We start from the raw sequence: 23234 nt of genomic DNA, 5'->3' as shown, positions 1-23234 counted from the left end.
AGAGGGAGAGTGTTCCTGCACTGCTGTGTCAGAAAGGTCCGGCCACAGATGCAGGAGATAACCAGGTCAGAAAAGGAAATGTTGGTGATTTATATGCATGTATGTGTCTGTGTTTGTGGCTGCGTGGCGAGTGGCTCACCTCTCAGTCAGGCTGTACTTCCTGTTGAGCCTGGTGGTTTCCTGCTGCCGGGCCGGATACGTCTGCGAAGAGATTTAAAGCCGGTTAATAACGCCGAAGGAATGAAGGAAGAATTCAATCTGGAGCTAAAGTGTTGGTCGGTGCTGAAGGGAAGTGGGTGTGTGACTCCACCCTGCAATAGGCTTTCATGGTAACAAGGTTAACTGGGCTGCAGGTATTTGCTGTTGAACTCGGAGCCTTTTTATGCCAAAACCCAACCTGAGGAGCCATTTAAAGCTGGCTCTTTATCTTCATATACACCTCATTTAGTTTTCTACTTCCTTTGCTTGCTCTGTTTTATATTCTGCATCTTTATTCTAGTTAAAATCTCTTTTAAAACACATTTGCTTATCTCACCCTCTAAATTTAATCTACCAGCATCTTATCCGTGTTACATTTTACTTGGAGCTCTGCATTTCCTTCATTTTGTGTCTTTTTGTTTATAACTGCGGTGACAGAATTTGCTCGACCTTTGCTTTTTTCTTGGGCTTTCGATTCTACCTCAGGCTTCTTTTATAATAAAATAATAATAAGTACTATTTGCAATGCACTTTTCATTTCAACAAAATCTCAAAGTGCTACATTAAGGATTTAAAAGGATAAAAACAAAACAAACAGGTAGAATAAAATAAAGAAAATAAAGAAAAAGAAAACGACTAACATTTGCCATGTTAAAAACATCCAGACACACTCAAGTTTGGCTTGTTTAACACAGAGGCTAAAACTCAGAACTCAAAGTGATTTACAAGGATAATTTTATGTGAAAGACATAAAAGAGATGCTATTCCACCAATAGAGCATCTGATATGTGATCAAGTTTAGATAGCTAGTTGATTAAAACCAATAATTACCAACTATGTAGATACTATATCACATCATTTACAGCATTTTTTGAGCACAACGTGAGGATTTGCTGGTTTTATATCTTGTAAGCTGAGTCTTTGGACTCTAGAGTGTTGATTAGACAAAACAGACAGATATTGTTCACTATTTTTTTTTACCTTTTCATTTATTTCTCAATTAACTGAGACAATCATGACTAGTTGCAGCCCTCCATGGCGCTGCTCATTACGCTCATGACAGGACGCGTCTGCACATCAGACCTGGTTATGACTCTGCCAGCCAAACATCAGATGAACTCATTGCACTCTCATTATTGCTCAGAGTTACAGCAGCCGGTGGATGCACACTGAGAGGCGGCGACAAGCTGCACAAACACACCAGTGGGGTCCACACACACTCACACACACACACACACACACACACACTCACACACACACACATTCTTGTGCAGATATTTTCTGACCGTCTGCGATGCAAATCAGAACACTCAGATGGTATTTTCGTTGGCACGGTCGGATGTGAATTTTACATATTTGGCCGTCACTGGCTGTCAACAGACGATGGAATCCATTAAATGCTAACAACTGATAACTTTGTGATAACAAGCTCTGTTTCACCAGTACCTGGGCAGCCCTTAGACACATAAATTCACTGTCTCTCGGGGTTTAAAGCGGCAATAAGGACCCCCTCTGGTGAAAATCAAGCGCCTCACCTTGTTCGCAGGTCCATATGCTGTTTTCTGTATACGCTACGACTATCCTCGCTGACAAAACAGCTGAAAATTCAACTTTAATCCATCACTTCTTGGTCCAGGCTCAACATATTAAACCAAAATCTTAAAATAATTGTGAAACCAAGAAAGAGTTCCAACTGACTAAACACAAAGTGCAAATCCAGAATATGAATGTTCTAAATGTGTTTCATTCAGACGATAATGGACGTTGTGCACGCAATGTTTTCATCGCTGACGTTCATAAAACGAATGGGGGGAAAAAGGCAAATCGCATCAAAGTGTAGATTTAACGATCATGTAATGAGGTGGGATGTAAAAAATAATTTAATCTGAACGCGTAATTTGGCCAAAAACAATTTGAGTGAACGATTTGAAAACACAGCTGGGCTTCTCAAACGAGAGCTCACTGAGTGACAGACCACAAATAATAACAGCAGCCACTTACATTTCTGTATTTTCACATTCTGTTTCCTCCCTACGTCCAAAACACACACACATGCTGGAACGTGGACGCACACACCTTAATGAATGGACCCTGATTCCCTGTTTTAAATACAAACCTTTGGATCTATGTCTAAATTGGATGTTTTCATTTATTCACTTCTGGTAGATGAGTGTCCACGTGCATGTGTTTCTATATGCTCTCACATGGTTCTCTTTGCACACGTTCAGCACATCTGTTACCATTAAAGGTTTTGGACGTAGTCAGCAGCAGATCCCAACACATGGGGTTATCACTGTGGCATCAAACCAACAACCTTAGATTTGAAAATGATCCCAACATGGAGGAGGCCAGAGTTCAGGGCTCCCCTCAGGCCTCAGCACAGCAAAAATACACAGAAACAACAAAACCGTGGCAGCTTGAAGCAAATATCTGCTGAACCGAACACACGTTTAGTCCCAAACACACGTCATCTTGGATGCTCAGTGTCAGACGATAAGGGCACTAATCGGCTGGAGTTCACAGGAGGTACAGCAGTTCAGACGAGGGGCTGCACCCCCTGCCAGGAGTCTCGAATCAATTTGCGGTAAAGATGTAACCCAACGCTGCTATTATCGCTGACACAAGTGTCCGCCGCTGTTGCCCAATCTCCCTCAGTTCCATGAACTATTTCAATGATCCGCAGAATTTTCAATGAGAATTTCAGACTCTGACCACATGCAGGATGCGAAGTTCAACTTCAAACCCACCGTTCAACCACGGAGCACTTGGACCGAGCGGCCACTTAGCTCCAGCATCCAAGTGTGGCCACTCGATCCCTTTCTGGTGCTGTTTGAAAGAATCAAGATAGTTTTCAGTCTCCAGTGGTCATTTCAGCTCGGTCCAAAACCACAGTCTGATTTCAGTGAACTGCAAAGTTTATCTTTCACTCTGAAAGGCGTTACTTGGTTTCAGTGCTGTGGGGACACGGGCTGCTATTTAACTTAGCGGGCCTGCTGCTGGAAATAGGTTCTGAAGCCAGCAGGCTTGTAAACATCCTGGTTCTGGATGCAGTTGGAGCCTATTACATGTTCATATATAACAGGATAGATGCCTTGGAATAGTTTGTTGCCTGAGTACAGAAATTAGTTTGTGTTTTGTTGCAGGCCGGGTATCAGATCTCACGATTCAAAAGCTTGAAAACCCAACCTAGTTTAGTCCACTCCAGATTCCTACACAACAGGCTATCACAGAGCATGGGAACACTTTACTCTTCCACTAACTGTATAAATGCAGTGAGTCTTTCTTCACTGATAAAACCTCTTACCTCTGTGGGTGTGTAGCTCCTCGCTGTGTATCCCAGAGGCTGCTGGTTCTCCAGCGGCTGAGTGCTGACTGGATAAAAGGCCGAGCGTGGGACGTGACTCTGGGCTTGGCTGTGGGAGAACGCCTGAGGCTTGGGCTGGTAGTTGTGGAAGTTGTCCTTGTGCTGGAAGTCTTGATTTCTGTCTTTGATGCCAGATGTGCCATAAAACTCCTGATGGGAGGTGAGCTGAGAGTCTTCTTCCCTTTCCCTCTCTCGTTCTCTCTCGAGCTCTTTCTCTCTTTCTTTCTTGAGTCGCTCCTTCTCTCTGGCTCTCTCCATCTCTTCCTCTCTTTGCAGCTCCAGCTCCCTCTGCCTCTCCCTCTCCCACTGTCTCACCCTCTCCTCTCGTTCCCTCTCCCGCTGGATCTCCCTCAGCCTTGCACTCTCCATTTCTAGTTCCCTCTCTTGTCTTTCCTTCTCCTGCTGCCTCTCCCTTTCTCGTAGCCTCTCCTCCCGTGCTCGTTCCCTAGCCCTCTCCTCCCGTTCCCTCTCTTGTTCCCTCTCCTTCTCCCTCTGCCTCTCCCTGAAGGTGCTCACAGACTGCCTCCTGGCCTCCATAGTGTTTGGAAGCAGGGCATTTTCCTGCTTAAGTCCCCCCTGATATGAGTATCTCCGTTGGGTTGGGTGCTGATCGAGCTCTCTCCCCTGGTGCTCCAGATGGTGCGAGGGTTTCTTCTGCCTGGAACTCGACAGACTCAAAGCATTTGGTACTGGCATGCCTTTGCTCGTCGCCTCAAAAAACTTCATTCTGTCTGCAAATGGAAGGATATCCGACTCCTCCATTCGAGAGCATGAAGAGGAGCGACCGTAGGAGGAAGTGGATGAGGAGGTGAAGGCACACACCCCATGGCGTGACCCTGTGACCCCTAACACCTTCTCACCCGAGCCTCCATACCGTCGAGCTGGATCAGGTTCAGGCTGGAGTTTATGCTCGGGGGTCCAACGCCAACGGCGGGCCTTGCCAGCAGGAGCTGGTTCTTCTACAACTCGGATGCCGAGCCCAAAACTCGGCACACCTGGGTCTAGAATCTGAACAGACCTGGAGAGGTTGTTGTTCTGAGGGTAAGTTGTGGACTGAGTCTGCAGGACATCATGGTTGGATTTACTCAACGTGTTTGAGGTTCTGACTGACGAGGAGCTCTGAGAATCTTGGGGAATAGCGGGTAATGCAAATGCAACTTTGGCACTCTTTTCCTGTGCAGGCAGGTCTGGTTCTGTTCCCTCCTCACTGAGGTCCGGACCCTCCTCCTCCTGGACAGTTTCTCCACTACAGAGCAACCCTCCTGGGCCACGACTACGCTGAAGCTGGGCCTTTTTCCTCTGGATCTCATTGCGAAGATTAGTAGCAAATCGCTCGTTGCGACGTCGGTTTCGTCGATGGTTCCTGGCTGAGGCTGATTTCTTCATGGCTGCCTCTCCTTCTACATCCTCCTCCTTTCTCCCTCCACCTCTTCCCCTCTCTGCTGCTCGTTGCTCCTCCAGGAGGGTGTCCACACTGGCAGCAGCACTAAGAGGCACAAAATCACTCTCCAGTATCTGGTCAGAGCTCAGTCTTTCCTGTGTTGCTGAGTTTGAGGGTTCTCCTGGTACGCTGACAGAGCGACCCCAGGAGATGTGATGATGAACTGGTGAGACAGAGCTGCCATTTACCCCCATCTCCTCCAGCCTTTCACCTGAATCTCCATCATCACCTTCCAAGAAAACTGACCCGGGGGTTGAGCATCGGCTGCCTCCCCATTTATGTGACGGGGCGTGAAGGTGGTTGTGAGAAGCTTCCTGGTCTTCTGTCGTGGGCTGGAGTGAAGAATGAGACCACTGACTGCTGCAGGGGGACGATGAGGGATCAGAAGTGTTTGATGGACTGTAGGGCTCCAATGTAGGGCTATCCCTGTTGAACTGCAGTAACTGAAGCTGTGTAGCGAGTAGCTTCTCAGGGGCGCTGTGCCGGTGCAGCCCCGCAGAGGAGTGCTTGGTCTGGGAGCGTGTGATTGGTTCTTGAGCCTCTGAGGAGGATTCTGCAGGTAAAGAGTCCGGACCAGAGGAGATGGTAGGGACCGGGGAGGCTGTCACTGAGTCAGAGAGGTGATCTGAGGTTGTCTCTGACTTGTAGTCTTTATTAGCACCAGTTTCACATCTGATGTGTCTCATGTCTTTATTCTGTCTTTGGATAAAGTGTGAGTCCACAGTTTCCTCCTTGAAATCCTCAGTTTGATCACCTTCTGCTGGTGCGGGGAAGCCATTATGAAGTCCTGATTCAACATTCAGAGAGGACTTGTTTTCCTCATAAAAAGAAGAAGTACTGGAGTTTTCAATAGGAGCTGAAGTGCAACGTGGGCTGGCAGCATGAGGGCGACTCCGGGTGGCCCTGAAACTGTCCTTCCTGGTTGGAGGCTGAGGGGGGTTCATCTTTCTCTCTGCTCCCCTTTCTCCATTTCTTACAATCTCAAAGTCTGCCCTCCTCTCCTGCTCATAGCAGCAGGACGAGGGCCTCTCCTTCACCTCGACGGGCCTCGGCCTCGGCCTCGTCAGAGACCTGGACTTGTGTGCAACCAGCTGAGCCTCATCCGGGGCCTCGCCGGACGACCTCCCCAGGGTGGAGGAGTCACCCGGACAAGCCGGCCCGAGGCTCTGCAGGAGGTTGTCCATGGAGCAGGCTTCACCGGGCCTCAGCGGCACCGTGGCGTAGTCGGATGTGTTTGAGCTGGCCGAGAAGGAGCTGTAGGCGGAGTCTCTCTTGTTGTTGAAGAGGGTTGGGTCGACAGGTGAATTATGGGAGTCTGAGTACGGCTGTGTGGTGGGCGTGGGAGTGTCCAAGCTCTCCATGGAGCCCAGGGAACTGCTTCGGTCGGTGGAGGAGTAAGGTCTGGACAGCTGACCCCACTGCATGGACAAGTCACTGCAGAGACACAAAGGACAACTTCAGTATTCAGACTGTGGCTTTGGGATGTGTTACAGACAAAGTAAGTAAACTTGTGTCACCTTACATATGGAACGTTTATATTCTACTAATCGAACACTAAACACAAGCCTTCTCCTGGAGAGCTGGGATGTACAAACTGTAGAAAAACTTCCATAATGTAAAACGTCCCCTGAGCAAAATTCACATGGTTTCCTTCTAAACAGTGTTGTGTTACTTCTTGATTGACAAAATAGTTAATGCTTTTCGAAGCTACATACAACAAGTCGTCCTCAATTTTCAAGTGGAAAGTTGCGAGACGTATACAGTATATTCTTCTGGGACACAACATTTCAACTGTGCAGCTGGGGAATCTGTTTCCTATCAGGGCTGAGCCGAAGATCCACGGCAGCCCCATGTGTTTTTAAAGCCCCTCGGAGGAAGCCTCTTTAGGCGGAGAGGGATTTCCTCCTCATCAACTCCCACTGCCTGCAGTCAGAATCTCTAAGTCATCCCTTGATTCCGCTCATCCTCTTTCGTCTTCCCCTTTCATTCCCGTCTTCCGTTTTTTGATTCTTCCTGTCGCATCTCCTTTACATCAAATGTAGGTTCACTCCAGAATGATACCCGCTTTCACAAAGACACAACAAATAGATTCCCTTTACTGTACAGCTGCTCAGTTAATTACATGGCACAGAATTTACAAAAGACTTTTTACTTCCAGTACTAGAAAGAATATTTCATTGGTAAAGCCCAAAATCACAAATATGTCTTAGACGGCATTTCATTTTATACAGAATACAGCATCATCTAGCCGAATACCCTTCATTTATACAAAGAAGGATTCCTCTATAAACTTTTCGACTGGAATAAAAAGGGGAAAAAAACGCCGGATGAGAAGCAGATGGGGGGTCGGGCAGACAGAGACGCAATAAATGTCATACATACTGTATATCAAACGTTGCTCAACAGGCCGAGCCGCCCGTCACAGGTCAGACTCTGAGCCAGGACATGGTGACCGAGCTGCAATCTTTGTGTCCGCTTTCTGCTTTTCAACTGTTTATTAGGCCAAATAAATGACCCCAGAATCACACAGAGAGAACAAAAGAATTCCCAGCAAGCTCAACTTCCTGCATGAGATTAAACAACAGGGAGCAAAACGAGAGCTCAGGGAACGGGGATAGAAAAATACATTTCACACATATTGGCGATCGATATTAACTCCAGGCGGTCGGGGCACCCGGTGTTCTTGTGCTTGGTTCAGATCCAGCCCGTGAAGGCCCCCCAACAACAATCTGCAGACATTTTATTGTGGTATTTCTTTTCCCTATAAAGAGGAGAGAGTGGTCACTCGCTCTTTGTATTTCTTCGGTGTCTTATTCAAACAATGGGGAACGTTGCCAGGGAGACAGAGGAGGGCTGACGGAGGAGAGAAACTTCTGACGGGCTTTGATCTCCAACCACCAGCAGACTATCTTCGGGCTGTTTCTGTGGTGTTTGTGGTTTGCAATCATGCTTTAAAAATCAAAAAAACTGACACCCAACATATTCTTGTCAAAAAATACCCTTTGTTCTCTTGTAGTCGAACGTCTACAAGTCATTTGTCTTTCCGTGCTCCTATAATTGGGCTTTGTTTAGATATAATTCAGGAGGTTCCCTAAAGGAGCCGACCCTGGATTTGATGTTTTCATTTGTTATAAATCTTGTCAGCTTTTTATCACACAAGCAAAAACAAACTGTTGAATGAATTAAGGTCTGTGCAATATCAAAACAAGCTTGACTGGGATATGAAATCCAGCACGGTGAACATCAATTATATATATATTTTTTTACTCCATTACACAATAATGAAGTGCTGATGGCAATTAATACAGAACTGATGCTGAAAGGAAAAAGGTTGAATTACAACCGGGGAAAGTGGGCCCAAGACTTACAGCCCAGAGGTCTGAAGAAGCTGCATGTGAACAGTTTGGAAAGTTTTATAAATCGCTAATTTGTTGGGGAATTTGCACCACAATACGACAGAGGCACATATTGCAGAGAAGTCTTATATTTTTTGGTACATATCGTGCTCACATAAGCTTCGGCTAATGAAAGCGCCAGAAAGTCTTTGACGCACAGAAAATATGGGCCCAGATACTAATTTTCCAATCTTTAAATGAAGCAGGGTGTTTTGTGATCTTGCTCTCTGTGATGCTTTTGGACGTCAGGAAAAAGTGAGCAGAGTGCACATCCAGACATGACGCTGACATGTTCGGTTAGCGTCACATTAATAGAAAGCAGTGCATGTCTGGTAAAAAAAAATAAATAAATAAACGCTCACGTGGACACACAGTCTGATTGTACAGCAAGCTTGTAAAAATACAGTTGGACAATGGAGGACAACACTGTGACTAGTGGGGGGAAAAAAGGCATCGCTATCTGCATGAGAAAATGGTGTTTGAAGGAAGTGAGCAGTGAATGAGAAAGGAGAGGCTTCTGTATAGATTTGACCTGGGTGACAGAGAGAGGAAGAGAGGAAATGAGACGGGAGCTGGACAGGAAATGACAGTCACTCCTGTCCAATCAGACGTCAATGTGGAACATGTGAGCGGGAGGATACGCGCAGACACAGCAGCACGCACACACTTATGGCCAATCGGGCATGTGAGATGATTAATTCTGTGTGAGTGTGAATGTGACTGTAACACTGTACTTTTCTTCAATCTCATATTTTCTCTTCTCCTCACGAGAAGACGCACACTTAGTGAAGAAATTAACACACTCGCAGGACAAAATGTCCCTCTGCTTCACACAGTTTATTGAACGTCTTCCTCTCTTTGTCCACATGTTCTGGGAGTCACATGCCATTGTCCAGAGTTATGCCGGGAGCTGCCTCCTCATCAGATGCTGTGCTGGTGTGTGTGTGTGTGTGTGTGTGTGTGTGTGTGTGTGTGTGTGTGTGAGATGAGATCAGTCAGGAGAAACTGTGGGAATGAGAGACCCACTCATACACTCACATGTGCACACACACACACACACACACACTGCTGTGTAATCCACGTGGGACTATTAAATCTAATAGCGGCACATTATATCACTGATTCCTATCGAAAGGGAGAACAGTGCAAACACGAGCGTTCCATGGAGCTGACAAACAAAGACAGAACGGCTATTTTTATTGCGAGTCAACATACAGACGGTGGGGACTTCCTCTTACTCCGGTGAGATCACGCTGCAATACAAAGACCATGAAAGAGCTTCTTATTCAACCTGACTGGGCAATTCAATCGTTTGACCTTGTTGTGCTACGTTAACAAGAAAACACCCAGAATTATGTTTAGAGCTGAACAGGTGATCGAAAAACGGGCACTGGTTTGTCCGTTTAACGTCTCACACATGTCAGCGTTATTTAAAGTACAATTTAGGTGATAAAGAATGTGATTAACGGTTTAAAATAGGTATTAAATAGCTATACACAAACATTTTGACTGTTTTCTGTGTGCTTTCCTTTTAGGTAAACTAAATACATACATATATAGAATTTTTTTTTAAATTAAGAAGAAGAAAATGTGTCTTAGTACCAGCTTTATTTGGAGGTATAATTACATATGAAGGGAAACCTCATGTATGCTAATGTTAACCAACTTTCTGTTCTTTTTCTTCTTGTGCTACCGTTGCATCGCTAACACATTTCATTATCCTGGAAAAGTTCCATGAGCATAGTTTCAACACAGACACAAACAAACGGAAAAGCAGCAACCCCACGCAGTCATTTGTGGCGACAAAAATACTATTTATATCAAAAACACTCTTTATTAAGATGTCGGTTAATCAGGCGGACCACACAGACCAGATTCTCACCCTTGGGGCTGAATGTGAAGACGGAAACTGATGTGAACCTCCTCAAAAACTGAATCAGGATCACGCATGGATCTCACAGACTGTCATTTTTAAACCTTTTAGACGCTTTGGTGCAGACATTTACCTCCCAATGCTTCTCCAAACACCCTGATCTGAGCCCAAAAGGTAGACACAGCGACAAATCAGTTACCGGCTCAGACCACAAACCGTAAAACCATCTAGAATTTGTTGCTCGTTAAGTCACGCTGCCCATCAAAGGATGACTTCACCGCCGGCCAGACACAAAGGGCCGCTCACCGGAGGGATCTGATTGGTTATCTCTTGGGGAATGTTTAAATAGAAGCCAAAAATAGACCAATGGGCCTGCTGCGTGGGCGGCGTTCGCAGTAAAACACAGTGATGTCACCTGTTTCCTGCCGATTGTTGGCTTTTGGGGGCGAAGTCACAGGGACCAGAAAATCCCCAGCCAGCGTCCTCTGGAGTCACAGGACCACAGGGCATGACTCAAATCTGCAGCATGACGCGCTTGTCGTTTAATTAGAGCTGCACATTACGCAATTTTTTAATATTTTTAGCTGCAATTAGAAGTTACAGTTTATAATTAATGGTCTTCACTCTTAAGATGTGACAAATTAAAGCTGAGCAGAAGCTGGATGAACCGAGTTACTATCTTTACTTGTGACCCAAAACCACAAAGTAAACCTTGTAATCTGAGTCACCAGTCACGCTCACTTCTGTCACTTAGTCCGTCTAAAACTGCCCAAAGCTCCCCACAACTTAAAAGCCACCAGCGACCACAGTGGACTATAAATCATTACAACGACCACACTACTAGGACTTACATAACTTTGATTTTTATCTCATGAATAAAAGGCCTTTTGTCATCAACTGAAGAAATGTTATTTGACATTAGCCAGGGGGATGTAGCCGCTCATAAACATGTCTCGGCTGTCTTCATGTAATTAATTAATTGCCCCCTACCTAATGTGAGTGTATCAGCATCATTAACACCTACACTGATTGTAATGTGGTAGACTTTGAACAGTCTGTCTGGGTTTAGTAAACTGTTCGTTCTATCAACTGATGGCGGCGATTTCAAAGATACCTGATGGTTTATATCACTGCAAACTATATGACATTATTATTTATGCTTTTTATATGTTTGTCAAGGACCGAACACACATTTGTGATAACTGCTGTCGTGACAAAAATATAATCATATTTTCAAATCATCAGAGAGCTCACGTAATCATCGTAAACTGAGTTCCTTTGGGTTTTAAACTGCTGCAAAACAAGTGACGTGCACACATTACTTTGTTTCCAGGAAGCTGCTATGATCATTTTACATAAAGTTTTTACAGTTTAAACATTATCTATTCCTCAATAAAAGCAAGAGTTATTTGATAATGACAAGCGGTTCAAGGTTTCCTGAATCATGTCCTCGTAAAAGGAAGCCTCCCAACACACAAGTAAACCAGTACAGCGTCAGAAATCTTGCATGAGGTATCAAACTGGTGACTTGTAGACTGTTTAATTGATAACCTACTTCTGTTAAAAATCAGTAGACTGGAATGTGAGGCGTGACAGAGAAAGAGTTGCATCCTGTATGAGAATTTTATCCTTAATCCTAAGTCTTCCACACGACCTGACTGCAAATGTTTGACGGTCCAGCAGCGATCCACCATCTTGCTTTACTAAATAAATCCCGCCGTGAAATGTTTATAACAGCTTGAGCTCCCTCGTTAGAAATCGAGAGCGGCGACAGCTTTGCATTGAAGTTTACGAGACATAAGAGTTATGTGCGTTCTCACCTGTTGTCAGTTGTGTGCCAGGCTAGTGTGTACTGTCCGGGGTGGAGCTGCATGGCAGGCGGAGGTGGAGGAGGAGGAGGAGGAGGGAGTGGAGGGGAGTCGGCGTGGGGGAGGCAGGGCGGCGGTGGGGGAGACGGAGGAGGAGGAGGGGGAGGGAGGGGAAGCTCCGGTAGCTTTGCCAGGTGCCAGGAGTGAGGCCTGATGAGAGGAACGCTGCGTCTGTGGAGAAAACAAAACTCAGGTGAGCATCAGCAAACAAATGTCACACTGAGAGGTCAGATTTAAAAGGAATCCAGAAAACTCCAGCTCTGAAAACACACCTTGAACCACTTCATAAACTTGTATTTTAATAACTCCTGTTTCCAAATAACTGTCAAGTAAATTTAAAGCAAACTTTTAAAATGTTAAAAAAGTTAAAAAAGAAAACCCAACTTTGGCATGTTTTCCATTCACTGCTATGGAGGGAATAAGCTAAACTGTGGAGTGTGTTCAGGAGGCTACACTGTCATAACAAACAGAGGAGAAGAAGTCAGACCCAAGAGCAAATAAAACTTTGGTCATTTATGGGAGAAAAATTCAGCCATTAGGAATTGTGTTAACTGGGAAACTTGTAATTATTGTTTCACGTCAGCCGGTTATTGTCCATGTTTGGTGCTGTGTGATCAGACATGTGAGCTAAATGATCACTACAGCAGTATGTATCCAGAAAAGGTGTTTCCATCTGTTCAAAAAAGTCAAAAACAATCTCAAGCGAACATAAAAATGTTTGTGGCACTCATAACCGGAGCTCTCCAAAGAGCCTTCCCGAATTGGACGTGTATAAATTCAATTTCAAAGATTGGGAGTCGACCCAAAATTGCACCAAACCTGGTCTGGATACACTTGAGGGCAATTAGACAGAATCCTAAATATGTTCAAGCTGAAGAGAACCCACACAGAGAAAGAACACAAACACTGTCAGAGCTTTGTTGTTGGGGGGGTCATTAAACTGGATATAAACAAATTGACTGTTCATTCACATTGTGTTCTGACAGAACCAGAAACACGCTTTAGCACCAGCTGAGAATGAACTTAATGGAGGTGAAACCGGAGATTTTGTTCAAATGTGAGGTGTTGTACTTTCTACTTGAATGTCCAGTGTAACTACATAACTATGCAAACTCCTTTCCCCCCCGACAGCAAGTCTAATTTCCTTTCTCTGTATGGCAGTTTTCCATTTTGCTGCCTACCCTGTGATATCTAAAGGATCCTTTTACTGCTGGTTCTGAGCTCTAAGTGTTCTGTCCAGATATGATTTACCCACGCTAGATGGCTGAGACGACAACCTTATTTGTAACAGTTGTTGAACATCAGCGCTCACATAAAAAAGTAGTCCTACTGTGGCAGTACCTCGCCAACCCAAATTCTGTGGAAACAGCTTCCTCACAAGTTGTTTGGACTTCCATTACAGTGCCATTAAAAGCTCATCCAACATGTATAGTACGCTCTCCAGCCTGATCTAAAGCCAGGCACTCCAGTGTCTCCCAAGATATTCACTAATTCCCTCATACAGACTTCCGATCTCATGTGTTCGCCAGATTCAGCTGGACCCCCTGCAGACAGAGTGTGAGACAGAGAGAAGAACAGAAAGACCGAAAACGTCTCGAGACAAGGGCCAGCCGGATATAAATGTAACATTCCCTGAGACTGAATGGACCTTTATGGTGGTAATCATATCTTTTAGACTGAAACTCTGTTGGGAATACTGCTGCTGGATGGAAATAACTTGTGCAAAGAATGGAAACCACCATAACTGCTGACTTGAGGCCTGAGTTTAAATCTGACTGTAGTCAAAAAGATTTGCTAAAAAAAAATCTGTCTGCTGAAGCATCAAGTATTGAGTTTTGCCTGATGACATCCGAAGAGAATTTAAAGACAGACATCATCAGAAAGGTTTCAACAATTATTATCAGCTCAGTCTTTGCAAAACTCATGATCAACATAGCTTTTAAAATGTAAAATATTCACATGGGAAGCAATTTTAATGCTGAGCAATCAGGGGTTTAAAGGGATTTAAAATTTAAATCATTTAAAACAAATTTGAAATTTCGTGGCTTGTAGCTTGGTGTGTCTTGTCTGATTTGACTTGACAGGTGTGACTTGAACTTGTCCTGATTGAACTGAGACATAACTTTATTTAGATTTGCCTCATTTGATCAGAAGCTGGACTTGTTGAAACTCACTTGAGACACAACAGCACTGGACACAGACTGGATTTTTACTGATCCTGGTTGAGGCTTTACTTGTCTCGAATGACCTGAGACTGGACGTGAACTTATCTGAAATGTCCTTAAGACTTGAATCAAAATCAAAGTCTTCAGCCAGACTTGACCCGACTCCAACTAGACCTGCACTTGTCCTGACTGACCTGATTCACTTATCAAGAGTCAAGCAGGATTTGACTCTGCATGGACTTAGAATTAATCATATTGACTTGAAACCTAAAAGGACTTGTACTTGATTTGAAATCATTTTTATTGAATTAATATTTGACTTGGACTTGTCTCAACTGCCTGAGGACTTGTCTTGCACCTGTCTCAATTGAGATTACGACTTAACTTGAACTGGACTTGCCTTGGTTGACGAGAGACTTGGCATGAAGTTGTTGTTGATCATGTTTGATTTGAAACTTCACAAGACTTTTAATTAAGTTTGCCTGGTCTTGACTGACAAGTTGACAAGTTAATTGATTTGAACTTGAGACTTGATTTTGACTTGTCTCAGTTGATTTGTGTCTCTCGACCCAAAGCTCAGACTTGCTCCAAAAGACTTAAAAGCAGCTCTAAAAACACCAGAAATGGATGCAGGATGGTAAATTACAACGAAAAGGTCCAAAGTGTAATTCCTAAGAACACCTCAGACTGACAGCCATCACGGCTCTCAAACTGAAAGTACAAAAATGTAAAGTGAGCCCATTCTGGGTATTTCAGAAAAACATTTGGAGGTACAATTTTGGGAGAAGAATGCGGATCCTGGCACCACGAGGGAAAGGAAAGGACCATTTCTGAGTATTATTGTTTATGATAAAGCAGGAGCAGGAGACCTATTTCCAAAATAAACACTCTAGTTTCCTGGTTCTGGCTCCTAAAGAGGGATTTCTATCTGAACCCACTGATTGTTCGACTCCACTGACAATGTCCTTAAATTATCCCCTGAGAAAGTTTATGTAGGGCCCGTGCATGTGCGCCTACGACTGCATGTGTGTGCATGAACATGTGTGGGAACTATCCAAACTCAACCAGACAAAATACCATTATCGAACATACCACAAACATTAGCGGACCCCCCTTCACCGCCACCTCCCCTGTTTCTCCAAGTTTAGCTTTCAGAGATTGATGACTGAGAAAATCAAAACAAACCATGTGACGCCAAAGTTAGATGGAGACGGAATGTACGATAAAGAGCGAAACAACTCAAAAAACGATGACGAATGTGCCAACTTGCAACTCAAGAATCTGACAGAGTGAGCGGCTGCGCTGCTTCGTGGCGATGCAGGGGAGAAGGGAAAAGTTCTCCTAAACCACATAACCAGTCGCTGTTTTCCAAAACGCTGAGAGCAGCGCCTGAGGAGGGGTCAGCGATCGTGTATCCCACAAATTTGGGGATTTACAGGGTGAATAACTTCACCTTCTCAGTGGTAAAATGGTGATAATGGGCGTCAGAGGAAATCTGAAGCACAAGAGTGAAAAACAATCTTGTCTATTTCATCATATGATTTTGGACATTTTTGCAGCTGAGAACCACATTTAACCAAAAGAATGCGTCAGAAAGACTAGACAGACGCATTTATCCACCACAGTAAGCATGATTGGCAGCTCAAAGGACATTAAAACTAAGGGCTAAATTGGTTAAAAGCATAAAAATATCAACCTTTATCTTAAACAGTGTCAGTGACTGTAACTGAATGTGGACATATGTAATCAGTAAATTGCTGCTAACGCATTAAAAGTTCTCCTCACCTTCCTGTGGTTTTAATCTAGATGCCTTTTGACAAACATATGAACACAAACATGCTTGCTGAGACGTCTTAGCCTAATTGAATTTGTAGGCTTTTGAGATCCAAAATGGATAGTGCGGGTTTGCGGATGGGATCTCGGTAATAAAGACGGTGTGTAAAGAGAAAGAGCAGCCAAGATGTAACCGAGACTCTTCCTCTTTTGAACAGCTTGACTTCAACCTCAAGTGCACACGAGCTTCCAACACAAAAAGGAAAACACGCTCGTCTCAGTTTTCTCAAGGAAAATCTGTGACACAGCTCCAACAAAGTCAGTGAAAACAAAATCTGTCTTGGAGGGCAACGCGTTAAAAAGGTTTCTAAAGGCTTTGTCAGGCCTACATTCAGTCACATCCATGGAGGCTCCATAAAGTGTGTGGCCCTTCCATTTATAGGACACACTACAGAGCTGGCTACTACGGCTCTTTGGACATGAATTTACACCAGCATTAACGGCACAAGTTTAGAGCAACATGATCCAAAGAAGTCCAGCTTTCCTGTTTCTGACACTGTAACCCAGTTGGCTACCTGTCTCAGCTGGCAACAACAAGCAAAGGGGAGTCACATGAATCATGTTTTTCTAAAAATTCACAGGCACACGATGGATAACTGCTTGTCCTTGACATGGAAACTGAGATAATGAGATAATCGACCGCTGTTGTGGTGTCACTGCTGTGACTGTAACCAACCAGGAAATTCAATCAGGTTAGCAAGACATGGCAAACTGCTATTTATAAATACATGCTGAGGGCTTGAAACAGAGAAACCGATGTTTGTAGTTAATAGTAGTCAATTTATAAAAGAGTTGTAATGACAGACGAGCAGAGAAGACAAAACCAGAATACATGATGAGGGACGAAGAAGAGCTGGCGAGACTCTGCAGCAGTCAAAGGCCGAGAAATTATGGATTCTCTGTCTTGCAGCTCTGAATAAGCCTCTATGAAAGATCTGCTGGAATGTCCCACTTTAATGGTCAGAAACGGCAACAGCTGACTGATACCGCAAAGGTCACCGCGCATAATCTGAGTCACACACACAGTCCCGATACAGTACAGAACAAATGCCAGACAGGCAGCCAGACAAACAGACTTGAACTCAATGCAGCCTCACAGATAAGGACAGAAACTGTTGCAATACATGACTCTGAGAGGAGAGGAAGGGCCCAGAACAGGGACGCAATTATTAGAGGATTCGAAACAAAAACGAAAACAAGTGTCAATGGGTTTATGTTTGAGGATGTGGGCGACAAAGTGGATCACGTACTCAACAACCCCTCCCAAGCATTTACTCCGCAATGAGCCAAAAGACTTCAAGTTTTCCCTCATGTGTGAGAAAATAAAGCTTCATAGATGGAATCAGAGATCACATTCAAACTTACCAGACTCCACAAGCTCAAGCATCCACTGTCAAACTGATCCCAGTCCAGCTCCCAGCATCCCTGGTCGCCGGAGTTCAAGTTCAAAGATCTCGGACGACAACTTCTCTAAATCCCCTTCACAAGTTTTCCGAGAGGAATCTCCACCTCGTAAAGTCGACTCTTTTCTCTCGTCCTCAAGCCGGTTGAGGTCTGCAGAGAGGACCAGGTTGCGTCGGAAAGGTGCGCGACTTGTAAGCGGGTCCAAGAGCTGGTGTCCATCTGAAGAAGTCAAGTAGGTGGCAGGTTCTGACCAAGTGGGAAAAACCAACCGATGATCCTCACATCCCCTCTCCCTCCTTTTCCTCTCTTTCTCCTCCCTTGCTCCTCTCGCTGGAAGACAAAACATGGCTATTTCTCCCTCCTGCACTCGGCATGTCTCTCCCTCCCCTCTCCTGCACTCTCTCTCTCTCTCTCTCTCTCCCTCGCTCCCATCTCATTCTTTCCCTGCCTCGCTCGCCCCCTCTCCGGCAGGATGTGTGAGTCAGTGGGAGAGGAAGTATTGTGGAGAGCAGATAAAGTGGTGGACGGCTGCTAAAATAATACCCAGAGTTCCACACTGTTATTGTTTGACGGGGGGAAAAATGCAGAGGTACTTCCTCCTTGTATGCGTGTGTGCATGTGTGTGTGTGTGTCTGTGTGTGTGTGTTAGCGTGCACGTGTGTTTGCAGAGCATGAAAAAGAGATCGAAAGAATAAAGAAAGCAGAGACTGTTGGAGAGACAAGGGGGCTTTTTCACTTTGGCAGAGAGACGAGAAAAACAAAATGTGGTGAAAGAAGGGGAATGTAGGAGAGGATGGGAGGTCTGCAGGAGAACACAAGAATCTGCAGAATAATTACAGACAAACACAATGAGTGGAGGTGATGGATGAACAGGAGAGAGGCGGAAAATATTAGGATTTTGTCTCTCCTTATCGCTGAGATGCATTTCACTTCTGCTGCAGGAGTACTGTCAAAGGCTACTGATTGGTAATAATGCCTTGTTGCAATTAAAACTTTGTACCTCAGAACCTTTCTCTAAGGACAGGACAACAGCTGGCATTTCCGAATACGTTATCACGCTGGGAATTTAGAAAGCCAGACAAAGGACAATGAGAGGAAAAAATTGTATACACTCACAGGAAAGTCCTGGAACATCAGCTGACTGTGCAGGTCTTCAAGTTCGGTGTTTTTGTACACAACGTACACGCCAGTCAGCCACAACATCAAACACGGTAGGTGTCCTGTGCTATCAGGCAGCAAGACATTAGCAGCAGATCTACTGAGTCCTGGAAGCTGCAAGGTGTGGCCTCCATGAATGTGATGGGATCAAAATCGGGGGACTTCAGAGGCCAAGTCACTGCCATTAACGCTGTTCCTCAAACTATTCCTGAACGTTTGCAGTGAGGCAGGAAGCGTCATCCTGCTGAGGGAGTTTACTGCCATCAGGGAACACTGGTGCCATGACGGGGTGTTCTCGGTCTGCAGCAAAGTTTAGATGTCAAATTAAAATCCACATGACTACCGGACCCAAGGTTTCCCAGCAGAACATGGCCCCGAGCGCCACTCTGCCTTCGCTGGCTTGTCTTCTTCCCACAGCGCATCCTGCTGCCGTCTCTTCCCCTCGTAAACCTTGCATGTGGCCGGCCACATGATGTACTAGAAAACGTGATTCATCAGAACAGGAGCCCTTCTTGTATTGCTTCATGGTCCAGTTCATGGCTCAGTGTGGACAGTCTGACCAGTCTGCAGCTGCCGTGATTCACTGTCTCACTACCTTCCTATCAAGAAAAATGTTGTTTATGTTGGTAAATGGTGGAAACAAACTATTGAAGTCTCTGGGATTGTTTTGTCACATTTCAGTTAGAGACGATTTTAAGGTCTTGAGGTGAAACAGCTAAAAACACAGACATTAACACTGTCTGACGAGAGATATTTAAGTGAATTAATATCACTGGCTAACTATAAAGAGGCACAATACACGGTTGCAGTGTGACCAACTCGTGGATTTAATGTTTAGTAGCAACAGCTGATAAAATCTCCATGTGACCTTTCCTTTTTTTTTCTTTTTAGCGGACGGCTGTTTGCTCCAAGTGAGAAGCGTCTATCGATGTCACGATTCCCTCGATATGTTGACCAGACGTGAACCTCGCAGAGCAAACACGAAGAGGTGCGAGTGTCCGACATTAACGGTGTTAAAGTTTAACCAACCGCACTACGGCAGACACTTAATAACATGAGGCCCTCGGCGGGCTTCAAAGGATTTCCTGGAGACTTATATCTCCTGCAGACTCCGCCAGAGTGTGTGTTGTGTACATGCATATGAGCAGATTCTTTACATTCCCTGTCTCCTCTTTAAGGGTGAAGGGTTAACTATGCTAGAAAGCCTAAACAACCTCACCTCCTCCCCTCCATCCCTTTGTGTTGGCCTGATTAGGATCTATTTGTTTGCTTTATGGGCCTCTCTGCTGTGTGTGTGTGTGTGTGTGTGTGTGTGTGTGTGTGTGTGTGTGCATCTGCATGCAATCAGACCCCTGTTTGTTTGCCTTGTAGGCCCACATCCAACTTGATTATGGATTTCTGAGTGACAAACAGACACACGCGCAGACATGCATCTACTGCATGTCGGCTACTGCCAAGGGTTAAACACACACACTCAGAGTTTTTACATACCAGGTAATCAGTACAGTGAAACTAGGCCCATACCAGAGGTCGATGGCAGGAAGGGTGAAGTCCAGTTTAGCCTCTGCAGCACAATGCGCTGTTTGTTGCTGCTCGATCCCCTGCATTGTGTGTGTGTGTCTGTAATCAGCCAGCTATTGCTATTTACTACATCCAAAGGTTTTATGGGATTTAAACAAAAACAAACGCCTAAAATGTGCTCCTTTGTGCTGAAAAAATACTTGAAAAATAAACTTAAATTATTGATTTTGGGAACTTTATGGAAGAAATGGCAGCAGCAGGCGCTTAAGGGTAGAAGTCCATCAATCACGTGCAATATTCAACATTTTCCCCCATCGTTTGTGTTGTTATTTTCTCTTTTTACTGATTCTCGGCAAAATAAATTAACTTTAAAATGTACTATTTTGGCTCTGATGCAGATCTATATGTCCTGCTCACAGCACTGTCTGATTGGTGACGACTAACAGCCAATCATTTGGCATTTTACTGTGTTGGAGTTTGTGCTATTCTAAATTTTGGCACTCATTTTTACAGCCAATTCTTATCAGTTCCAAATATCTGCTATTGGTCCTCTTGATTAGAGTGAAACAACAGAAGGAGCTGAAATATCAGTTTAAGTGTGGTGGTTAAAAAACGCCTCAGTGAAAGAAGCTGCAGTCATTCATGTCAAAGTTCTGAAAGGAGAAGTTTCCGTTTGAGAGCAGCAACACCGAGCGCTGGAAGGAGCAGAAGTGTCGGTCCGAAACGAGAACGAACGCAGTCACTGTCAGCTGATGTATTGGTTTCAAGCAAAGAACAATGACTTGAATGAAGAAACCGACATCAGAGAACAACCACGAGGTGTTTTACTAGAACTGATTAGCTGCGGCGAGAAAAGTTCTTCAACTGCTGACCACACATCCTGCCGTTCAAAGACGTGTCGCTTCGAAAGTGAAAAAATGCTGTTTTGTCCTCGCAGACAACGAAAGACACCAAACACGATGACAATGTCTTATTAAAATTTCCTGTTTGGTTCCTGTGGTACATCACGTTAGAGCAGAACTCTCACATATATCTGAAGAGTGACCAATGACCTTTTTCTCACTCTGTATTATTCCAGAAGTCAGTTCAATAGTTTTCAGAAAATTCATTTCTGCATATCATCATCCACATGTGATCCCTCTTGGGTCTAAACATGTTGAACTTTGAGCCCTTTCATAATTAAAAATAGGCTTTTATGTGACATTTATTGGGGCATAAATGTTCCTTTCTCATGAAGATGGCCTGCTCACTACACTTCTCTCAAACAACATGCATTAACAGTAAATGTATGTTATTCAATTTCTCCACATTTTGTTTTTTTCCTTCACTCCCCTCTTCTTCCTCTCACTCTTCCAGTTTCCTAATTTTCATCTCGTTCAGCTCCTTTATGAGCTTGCCATGCGTTGCTGCAACGCCACCACAAAACATGTTTTCTGTAGTGATTATGCAACCATCATAGCAACCGGATCCCTCAAGTCACTTCATGAAATACAGAAAGCAGCTTAAACAAACAAACAAACAAACACATAATATATACTTTGATTCTGTAAGGCCATTGAATATTGTGTTTTGATGACAAGATGTATATGTTATTTCAGCAAGTGATGCTCTGCTGCGACACCTTTGAACTCATTTAGCTTAAATAGCAATAAATCTCAATGTGTTAATGAGGAATGCATGACACAGCGTTTTTAGCCCATATTGTCCAACTTATTTTAATAACATCAGGTCTCTCCTGCAGGAGAATCAACATCTATAAACTACTATCTGGCTGTCAGTGTTCAACTTGCTGATGCTGACTTCACTCTGAAGCCTTCATGTTATTGTGCATCCATCGTGTAAATGGATTTCAGATTTCACAATGAAACGCAGCGGAGTGGAAACCATGCTGTATTTCATCAGATGGTGGATGTTGACGGCCTCCACTAAACTTGGACGGCCAACAGAAACCTCAGCCACCTCGGCCGCAGCCTGAGAACATCGTGTTCGCTCTGTTAGCATAGCTGCACCGAGACCTTCATAGATTTGCTTTTGTATTTCAATCATGTGCACAGCTGCTGTTTCTCCCCGTATTTCTTTTTCAGCTTCCCTCCGTCTTTTAACACCGCTGCCCAGCTGCTGATGGACGAAACATGAAGCTATTAAAAACAGGAGGAAGTGTCCACAATGAAAGTTACTATCTGAGTGAAGGTGCCTGATTCACATGCATACGTCCACGTAGGACTTCAAGAGTTTGTATCTGAGACGACGTTGTTTTTCTGTGTATGTGTGTGTGTGTGTGTGTTTGTGTTTGTGTGGAGTCAGACCAGTGTCATGTATCATGGAGTCACAGTTTAATGGGCCAGTTAATAAAATCCAGGCCAGAGGAGGCAGATAAACTGTAGCGGACCACACGCGTAGAGCCGAGACACACAGACCCACACAGACACACACACACACACACTCTCCCGCTGATACAACACAGCGTTACGTCTGCAACTAATCACTTTTTTCAACACAAATCAATCCGCTCAACGCCGTGCTGATTAAATCTCCGTCTGTAAAATGTCTCTTTACCAACATTTTTGCCTGTAAAAAAAAATTTAAAAATCTGGGAATTTTCTTTGTTAACAAATTGCTGCAGTGGAGCTGAATTGGTTCCTAAATCAGTCAAAATACTTCATGCTTTACCGTGGAAGTATGTTTACTTCTGTGTGATAAAATATTACTGAGGACTATTCAGTTTTTTATATATATATAAAAAGAAAACACGTGCTTGTCTCTGTTTCATCACCAACCAGGAAAAGCAGGCAGCTTCTTCAGGACCCCAGACTATAAAAGCTGCAAGCTCCACTCTGTCCTTTAATTTGTGGCAATTAGATGTTGCTGTTTGGGTTTTTTTGGTTTTTTAAATGACTATAACCTAAAATGAAAAAGGGGGTTTAAGTTGACTGATGCATCTGTACCCAACCTTGTAGGGGAGTCTTGCATCACAATGTACCTTTAATAAGAATATTTCAGTTGATAATACGGTT

The 23234-nt window shown here is 44.2% G+C and overlaps 1 protein-coding gene across 3 annotated transcripts in view; it reads right to left on the bottom strand.

The window, feature by feature from the left end:
• The window catches only part of shroom4 (shroom family member 4), a 72029-nt gene that overhangs the window by 9663 nt on the left and 39132 nt on the right, over window positions 1–23234 (bottom strand). For 2 of the 3 annotated variants that reach the window (XM_008294268.1, XM_008294269.1), the window contains exons 3-5: window positions 12092–12310; window positions 3503–6437; window positions 140–201 (exon numbers count right to left, since the gene is read on the bottom strand). In XM_008294268.1, coding sequence (XP_008292490.1) covers window positions 140–201; window positions 3503–6437; window positions 12092–12310 — 3216 coding nt within the window. Of the gene's footprint in view, window positions 1–139; window positions 202–3502; window positions 6438–12091; window positions 12311–18657; window positions 18672–23234 lie in introns of those variants that run through there. The other variant, XM_008294270.1, reaches the window with a different exon arrangement.

The sequence above is a fragment of the Stegastes partitus genome, unplaced genomic scaffold, assembly GCF_000690725.1.
Source record: "Stegastes partitus isolate 25-593 unplaced genomic scaffold, Stegastes_partitus-1.0.2 Scaffold952, whole genome shotgun sequence".
Classification (NCBI taxonomy): Eukaryota; Metazoa; Chordata; class Actinopteri; family Pomacentridae; genus Stegastes; species Stegastes partitus.
The sequence above is the reverse complement of the archived record's forward strand: the minus strand, read 5'-3'. Positions and strand labels throughout refer to the sequence as shown.